The sequence below is a fragment of the Monopterus albus genome, unplaced genomic scaffold (genome assembly GCF_001952655.1).
Source record: "Monopterus albus unplaced genomic scaffold, M_albus_1.0 scaffold1.1, whole genome shotgun sequence".
NCBI classification, from domain to species: Eukaryota; Metazoa; Chordata; class Actinopteri; order Synbranchiformes; family Synbranchidae; genus Monopterus; species Monopterus albus.
Genome location: NW_018127881.1, coordinates 4386005 through 4395096, shown reverse-complemented (window position 1 = coordinate 4395096; position 9092 = coordinate 4386005). Strand labels below are relative to the sequence as shown.

Sequence of the window (9092 nt, the reverse complement as noted above, 5' to 3'; positions counted from 1 at the left end):
AGAAAAAAAAGAAATATCAAATAGAGTATTAAAAAGGAAAACATTATCTAGAATGATTTTCATAAACACATTAACATTTTCCTCATCACACAGCAAGTTTACATGCATTTACAACACTTAGAAACCCTTAACATTTGCACGTCATTGACATTAAATACCGCATAACGCTTCTGAAATCTTTAGTCCACAATAAGATTTGCAAAAATATGACTATTCAGCAACCTGTATTGGCCTAAGATGTTAAATTTCTTTCTTTGTCTGGTTTAACTCAACTGAAAATCAAATATGCTAACTCTGAAGTGCTGATCCTTGCCAACTATTTCAGGCTACTTAGATTATTTTTTTTAAATCACCCACCCAATCTTCTTTTTTTTTTTGTCATTTGACCATTATCCAGTTACATAACGTTTATTGCCATTCATACAGACTTAAAGACAAAGCTTCCAAACAGCTGAATTTCTTTAACTACATCTGTGAACCCTGTTTCTGAATGCAACACCAAACAAACCCTCCTCACTTTAAGGCTCAGTGTCACCTGCTCATACAAGCTTCCACTTTGATCCTGTGGTGAATTTTGGTCCAAATTAAGAACTCAAAGACAGACCGGATGAAAACATACTACGTATACTCCTGAAGTTCAGACATTTTCTGACTGCCAGCACCAGTAGAAGTTGCTGCATAGTCCCCATACACTAGTAAGCAAACATAAATCACAGCTACTACACAGCAACAGGCACAATAAGCAGTGAATGAGAAGAGAAACTCGAGCTGATGGTTTTTGTTAACCTACAAAAACAGATCAGGGTGGGAGAATACTGTCAAGCACCTGAATTATTTACAATAAATTATTCTCAGTTGGCATGTGGTCAGGGGTAGACTCACTGAGCACTTGGCATCTTTTCCTCTGTAATGTTTTTAATTCATTCATTTTTTTAGTTTACATGTAACCAACCAGAGCTGCGGAGTGTCTTAAAGTTTTGCTATCAGCCTTAAACAGTGCAATAATGAAGCAATAAGCAGCTCAGACAATTTAAACTGTTCAACTTTCATATCAAGCTGTCACCCAGCTGGTCGGACATTCATTTACAAAACATGAGCACACACCATCCAATGTCTGACATGACCTCACTGTCTCTACATAATGTCTTTTACACTGTCAACAACATCCTAAAAAAAAAAGAATTCTAAGATCTTCTATTTCTTCAGCATTTGACAGAAATGACACAGAATCCATTGCTAATCTACCCTGAAACTCTGCATGACCTTTGATCAAAACTAAGTTTGTTTAAAAGCACCTAAATGATGGTAATAAGCATGATGAACAGGAGAGTGTTAATGGTTGTGAAGTGCATGAACTGTCGCAAATGAACTGGGTGTAGGCAGCTGTCAAGTCACTTTACTCAGCCATTGCTAAAAACATTTTGCAGTGGAGCTTTGAGATAAGGCTTCTTTTAAAAGCACCTAATAGATGATAGAAACTATTCTCTAACCGTTTTAAAAGTGTTTTCTGTACATTCATAGTTGAACTTAAACCTCTAACTTGACAGTCAATATGCATGATTGAAGTACAGTATTTGGTTCAGAATGGTAGATATTTGCACCACCTAATGTAGATAAAATAAATGTGATGTAGCCTGGCTGTATGCACATTATATACACATTACTGTAACTACTCTGAATACAGGGGGAAAGATTTTAAACTAATGTACTCGTTCCTGGATAAACGGTAAAGACAAATAAACCCAAACTGGATTCAAATAGTTTTTGATTTAAATTCTTCAGAGGGTGTTTGCTATATTATCCCTGTGTAATAAGTCTGTAATACCTGATATATACTGACGGGTGACGACAGCTTTACATAAAGCAGTTAATAAACGGAAATTAACTGCTTGGAAAAAAAGTGTATGACGAAGTGATGAACTGACATCACTAATAAATACGTGTTGTATGTAAAAGAGTATGACAGCAAGTGTAAGATTATGAATTGAAATGAATAAAGTAAACCATTGAAGAAATAGCTGTTTTCTGACTGTCTCTACTGGGATGGTATTGATGAAAGCACCAGTATTTTCTGCTGAAGCTGAGGTGACATTGATGTCTTTGTACTTAAGGCATTTTATTTGTTTTACCTGCTTGGGTTGTAAAATTCAGGATTGCATATGTATAAGAGTTAGCCTTCAAAGACTTATACAGTAGATATGTACCAAAGAACTTTGCAATAAACAGTAGCATCTGTCATGCTGTCATACTCTTTTCCAAAAGGAGTCACCATAAACTGAGATTAGCTCCTGATGACAATCACTCCATATCCCATGATGCACTTCAGCACAACACAGGACAGGCTATGTGTGCCGTTTAAGAAATCACCTGAAGTCTAAGTGCTGAGACAGTGTGATCGATTAGCACCAGTCTAGGAGTACGGAGGGCTACAGTGGTGGTAAAGGGATGTGAGCTGGAGTGAATGTCATCCAGTCACATACTGTATAGGCCATACTTAACAGAACATTTCATTCAATACTTTTGAACAGTGTTTTGAAAATACTGTACATGTTAAAATGATTTGGATTTAACTGGTTACACTTTCAGCCTCTTTCCTCTGGAATGACAAGCGTTTCTGTGAGTTCACTTGCTCCTGAATGTGCACTGTGTCAGTACAGTGAATGAAGAAAAAAAAAATCTAAGTGCTAAGTGTTAAAGTGTAAGCTTTGTGTTCAAAGTTTAGGCAGGCTAGGATCTTCTTTGTCTGGGGATTCAATGTAATTGGCAGCTTCTTGAAGTTTCAAAAGCATTGCCATCTATAACAAAGAGAGAGTTGAGAAATCCAAGTTATTATTAACTTTAAGGCTTAGACAACACTGATAATTCTGACCTCATTCTATGAGAAAGGATCATGCTCTCGCTTACCAGAGGATCAGATTCCATAGAGCTGGGTGGGGTCTCCTTGTCAGGCCTCTGCTCACAGGGCTGACCGGGGCTGCTGGAGCCGATGCTGGGGGGAGGTAGGTGGAACAGCTTTGCCTGGTCCTGCTGGGCAGATGGCCAAGGCAACGTGTCTCTCACCCACTCCACTGGGTCCTCCCATACCGCCTTCTGGCCGTGGACCTGAATAGTCCCAACATATCGGCACAGTTAAATTAGAGTGCGATATTACCTTTGAAAGGGAAGCCAACAGCACTTCCTGAGTACTTATGTAATGCCTGATGGAGACAATTTGTTGGATATACTGCCTGTAATTTCTTACCTTCACGCCATCCTTGGCCCCCTCTTGCAAGTATGGAATAATAGAGTGGTTCCAAAGGTCAATGAACCATGATCGAAACTCATCTACTGTGACTGGACAGGACAGGAAAAAGCAAGGGCCTGCGTACACAACAGGAAGAGAATGAAGAACAGTTAAGACATGTACAACAACATTCAGACAAACAAAGCTATCAGTATTTATTTTAAAAACTGTACAATTTTTTTTTGCCAGTGCTAAAAAAGGTCTTGCTGTGCCCTCATGACTTCGACTTCAGCTTTATTTATTTGATTTACAGTATAGCGCATCAGCCAAAGAGTCGAGATAAAAGTGTTCATACCAATGAGGAAGTCAGATGTGCTGTGCTTCTCCAGGAAGGTGTGCAGATGGTACCACAGTTTGGGCACCCAGTCTAGCACCCTCATCAGGTCCTCATTGGCCTGTGCAAATATCGCACAAGGAAGCCATTGGCTGGTTCCACATTGTTTGAGAAGGTCACCATCCTAAAATGATGAAACACGCAAAGAAAAAGTCAGAACAATAGCTGCGTACATCAGTGGACTAGTTTCTTGGTCACACACTGGATTAGCTGCGATGTTATCCCCGCTTATCAACACCACAGCTTAAGCTTAAAGTCAAATGCAGAATCCATCACTGAAAATAAGATGGTCACAGCGGGGGAGGTGGTAGAGGACAAAATGCTGAAAAAACTGCAGGTGAATCTGTAAACCCCCTCCCAGCCCTCCCACGCCCTGTACAGTGTGTTAACCAACCACTGGAGATTATTCAGCAGCAGAATGAGGCATACGAAGGAGTGTTACAAGAGGTCTTTCCAACAAGGTACAATCAGACTCTACTCCTATAAAAAAGTTGTTGTAATCTCCTAAATTAACTTCGAGAAATGCACTGGGAATGAGGGAACTTCTATTTACTAACCTATTTAAATTGTTTTTTTAGTTTAGTTTTATTATGACACTGTATAGATGTAATGGCTGCTATAACAAACTTCCATTTGGGAGTTAATAAAGTCATATCTATCTAGTGAAGTAATAAAAACCTGTTTGATAAAAAAAAATACTGCTATTATAAGCACTTATTTTGTAGGGACACGTTAATCATGGACCATTTTGAAAATGGGTTTCCTGTTTTGTTAGGGAGACAAAAGATTTCTCTTTCCAAATGGAGGTAAAATAGTCTCTTTTTAAATAGTCAAGTTGGAAAATAGTAAAACTTCTATGTAAAGTTATTACTTAGAGATGGTCAGAAACATAAGTTATTGTATATTTAAGCTATTAGATGTTTTCATTCACCACATCTCAGCCATAACAATGTGAACGCATTATTGGCACTGACTAAAATCTAACTTTATTAAATCAAACTTTCAGATCTTACATAAATACATTAGCTAACACTACTCACACACAACTGGCCTGCTTACAGATACTTTTATTGTACTGGATGATTCCACAGTGAGCTTCAAATCTAATCTTAGAGTAATCAGGAGGAAATCCTCCACAGACCCATGACACGTAAGACTATCTTAGAATGATTGAGCCGTTTTATTTTTATTGCACTGAATATATTTATTGCACTGATTTTATTCCACCATGTAAAGTACTTTGGTCAGCTGGATGTTGTTTATAAAGTTTATAAAGTTACATGCTTGAAAGAATAAATCAAATCAAATCAAAGTGCTATATGAATAAATTTTGATTTGATTTGATATGGGAGAAGAAAATTCTGTTGTTGTTTCTGCTGTTTCTTCAACCAACCTGAAGCTGAGATGCAGACCGTGGTTTGCCGTCATCTTCACTGGCTGGTTGCTTGTTCCAATAATGTAAGGGCTAAAGGCAGAATATTACTCAGTTTAGATTACACTAAACACTTTCAGAATTTTTTTCAGCCATTTTTAGTTTGTGTATTTGGAGCTTACCATTTGTGATATTTGCAGGTGAGAGCACCATTGACGAGTTCACTGATGGAAGCAGGATCATTAATATCATCCAGAATAACTACCAGCGGTATTGCTGAAGCGCTGGTTTCCCTATCAACCTGATTGGCCAAATTGGAAAGATAAAGCTGCAGATCCTGAGGAGAGGGAGAGCAAGTGAAACACAGTGATAGAAGATGATTCCCTGTTGTATGAAATCTTGCAGGATAATAGTTTGTCACCTTGCATGATTGGCGGTGCATGTTGAAAGTGGCCACGATGCCGTCTGTGACTTCACGGGCGCTGCGGTCCACCAGGTACTCGGCCAGCCGGGAGGCGAGGTAGGTCTTCCCTGTCCCGCTCGGCCCAGATAGGATGAGACGGCGGTGCTTGAGAAGCAGACTGATGTAGTGTTGCATCATAGGTTTGGGAATGAGTGTTTCAAATACCAGGCTGTCCACACACTTCTCCTTCAAACCTGGACATAGAGATGGACAAATGATAATGAACCGTGTTGTAATAAATGATGAGGTGGATGACGATCTGCTAATTACCCAGTACAAATTAGGATTGATGATAAAAGTGCAGTTTAACATATGATATTTAACAATACACAGTACAAACAGCAGTAGCTTGGTTAAGAACATGTTATGAAATTGATTCATATCACTTCGCACATGCTCCATAAGCAACATGTAGCTCAAGTGTTTTAATCGGTAAAAGAAATTTAGTGTAGTAAGTCTGTCCACCCACCCCCCTCCCGGCTTGTAGAAGTGTTATGTTCTGCCCTAACATCTCAGGGGCCCATGTGTCTGAGGATGGTCAACAAGCTGGGCCAGGCTGCACAGAGATCATGTTACCCTGAGCCCAGACTGGGCTGATGCTGCTGCTTTCTCAGCTCTCCTAGCACTTTGCTCCATACATTCCTGCATGCAAAGGTGTAAAGAGGTCAAATGGGGGACGGACCTCAGCTCTCCTCACTAATCACAGTTCTAGTTTAGAATCACTGATGGGCTCTGTACACGCAGTTCTCACAAACCAAAACACTGCTGTTACTGAAAGTTACTGCATGTAATTCAAATGCATCTGTATTTATAACGATAATATTACAACTGAGTGCATAACTTAACCAAAACAAGGCTGTTTCCAGCAAAACCAACTTTAATGTGTTGAAGTAACAAGTTCATCGGCAGCCAGGGATAATTTGAATTTATGTTTTGTTCAAGGATGAGAACAGCTCAGATCTCAATCTAATTAAATAGTCCTTGAACATAAAGAAGAGCGATGAAAACAAACGTTCAAATCGCTCTGATAATCACACAGACATGATGAATTATGCTTAGAGTGTTTAAATCCTCAAATAGCTGATAATCACACAGACATGATGAATTACACTCAGAGTGTTTAAATCCTCAAATAACCACTGTACACTGTAAATCTTTAGTCTTAAATCCAGTATGATTTCGTGTTCCATTTCTCCACAGACCTTTCAGTGCCACAGTGATGCCGCTGGGGCCTCGGGACATGCAGCAAGAGGGCTGCGTCTCAGGAGCTTCTCCTCCCAGCACTCTCTTAATGTGGCTCATACTGTAACTGTAGATAGAGTCAGTAGAAAGGCCTAAGCTGGAAGTGGGGTCCACTTTGGCTATGTACACCTGGAAAGAAAAGGACAGAGGGAGACAACTGAGTAAAACTGTCTAAACAGAATTTGTTCTTTGCAGACAAAATTATTTTACAAGAATGAAATATAGACACACTATATGAGACAAAGCACTAACAACTGCCTGTGATGTTTCAGACGTGGCTTCAATACCTGTGACAAAGGTGAAAGTTAATATGAACCATACAAGACCTAACATCCTGGCTAAATGATCTTCCAAACTGTTTTTCAACTATGTTAATAACCCCAGAAGTTCACGTTGAGTGTACAGTATATGCTAGTTCTGGATCTGAGCTTCCACCAGTGTGCAGTCGGTGACGAGTATCAACATGCTAAATTTAACTGTAATAGCCGAATCACAAAAGTGAATACTGTATATCTGAATGGCACATTCAGTTCGTGAACAGGTTATACCAGGGGTCCTTAAATGGCGGACTCCAGCCCCGCTCAGATTCGCTGACTGTTCTTACAGTTTGGAGCATGAAAACCAAAAATACCTCAAAGGTCTTTTGCCCTGCACTTTGGAACAACTAAAAGACTCAAAGTATCAGTTTAATCTCAATTTTACAAAAAGAGAGAGCTTCATATATAGGCCTGTTTGAGATGCGTCGCTAAAAGGGAAGAGTCTGACTTGTAAGGAACTGAAGAGTTTAGACTTTTTAGTAAACAGTATTTCATCAAGACTTGTGTCTGCATAACTCAGGAAAAAATGGCTTGGCACAATGTTAACTGACTGGACCTCCTGGAATTTTAACTGAAAATCCCTGGGTTATACTGTACCAAGAATGCATCTGACCTTAAAGGCCTGGCTGACCGCTGAGTCTAGCATGGTCCAGTCCATCCTGCCGTTCACCCTCAGAGTGCCTACAAAGAAATCCTGCTGTTTCACCTCCTGTCAAAATAAAGCGAAGTTCATAGGTAAGAAAACAATTAACGATTATGTTCGCTGGTCTGAAGAAGGTAGAATGAAGGTAAAATAAGTGACTAAAAAACAAACAAACAAAGACGTACATCTTTGAAGACGTGTAAATCTGTAACACAAACCACCACCCTGACACGGTGATCATCTCTTTTTGAAGAAAGGCTAAGAGAATCTGCTGAGTGGACATCTGTCAAGAAGTGCATAAAAGATTAGACAAACAGAAAGAGATCTGTATTATATTAATGATAACATTAGTACGTTTATAGCACTCCAATAACTACTTACAAGTAACTGATTTTATTGCCCTGTCTTTGCACATACCACTTCATGCCTCCTCCTCTACCACAGTGGTAGACCCATTCTTACCCTACATCTTTGGGATTGAACTGTACCTGAGCTGCTACCCTCATTCAGCCCTCTGCTGTAGCTTTTGGGCAGGTGCATGGCTACCGACTGTCGAGGGGATGAGCTTCCTAAAGCAGTGAGACCTGAGGACTGGGAGACGGAGCTGGAGGGTCCAGGAGATGGACAGGGGGACAAACCACCCGTCTTCAGCTGGTCATTCTCAGTCTTAAGTTTCTCCACAGTCCTCTACAGAGCAAATCAACAGTGTTAATGCAATGCACATAAATTACAGTGCCAGTTTCACAATGCTGCTGCTCTGGATTGTTTTTGTGATAATAAGATGATGTCTAATATTGTAAATTATATTTACTGGACTATTTAATTATCACAAAACCAAATCTGCATACAGTACATACAGTGAGGAAAATTAAAAGGTTGGCATTCTAATCATTGTTACCAAGTCCCCAAGTGAACTGCAGAAAATAGAAAAACAATTTTTACTGAAAAGCGAACAAATAGAAAATGTCACACACACACCTGCATGTTATTCATGGCGTCCTGCAGCTGCTCCAGCTGATGGGCAGAGCTCAGCGCCTCCAGGCGGATGTCCGTCAATTTACGCTCCTTCTCCCAGAGCTCCGTACGCAGCTCTGACACCACCTTCTCATCCACCACCTCACCTCCTTCACAGAGTCTAAAGATAATCAGTTCACACAAGACAACATTAGGGAACTCTGAAGGCAGCAAGGACCTGCGGACCGACAGCAAGAAACCTAATCTTCAAATGCTAAATTAGGAACAATTACAGGCACAGCTATATAAGAACTGTTATCTTATTTTAACAAGCACAGATACTGTAGCACATGTTTACAGGCAGTGTAGAGTTTGTAATGATCTATTATCACATTTACTTTTGACTTATACCTGGTTTATTTGTCTGTTATAATGCACTTCAAATGCTTGCTGTGGTAACTGCCTGTAACATCACTCTAAAAGT

The 9092-nt window shown here is 39.8% G+C and overlaps 1 protein-coding gene across 1 annotated transcript in view; it reads right to left on the bottom strand.

Annotated features, from left to right (window-relative positions):
• Positions 1-366: 366 nt before the first annotated feature.
• LOC109960892 (neuron navigator 1-like) overlaps positions 367-9092 on the bottom strand; it is a 42489-nt gene continuing 33763 nt past the window's right edge. The window contains 13 exon segments of the mRNA XM_020601365.1: positions 367-2795; positions 2905-3102; positions 3242-3360; positions 3579-3677; positions 3680-3741; positions 5011-5082; positions 5172-5326; positions 5411-5646; positions 6655-6823; positions 7625-7720; positions 7840-7937; positions 8143-8341; positions 8633-8789. Of these exon segments, the coding sequence (XP_020457021.1) occupies positions 2712-2795; positions 2905-3102; positions 3242-3360; positions 3579-3677; positions 3680-3741; positions 5011-5082; positions 5172-5326; positions 5411-5646; positions 6655-6823; positions 7625-7720; positions 7840-7937; positions 8143-8341; positions 8633-8789 (1744 nt within the window). The 3' untranslated portion in view covers positions 367-2711.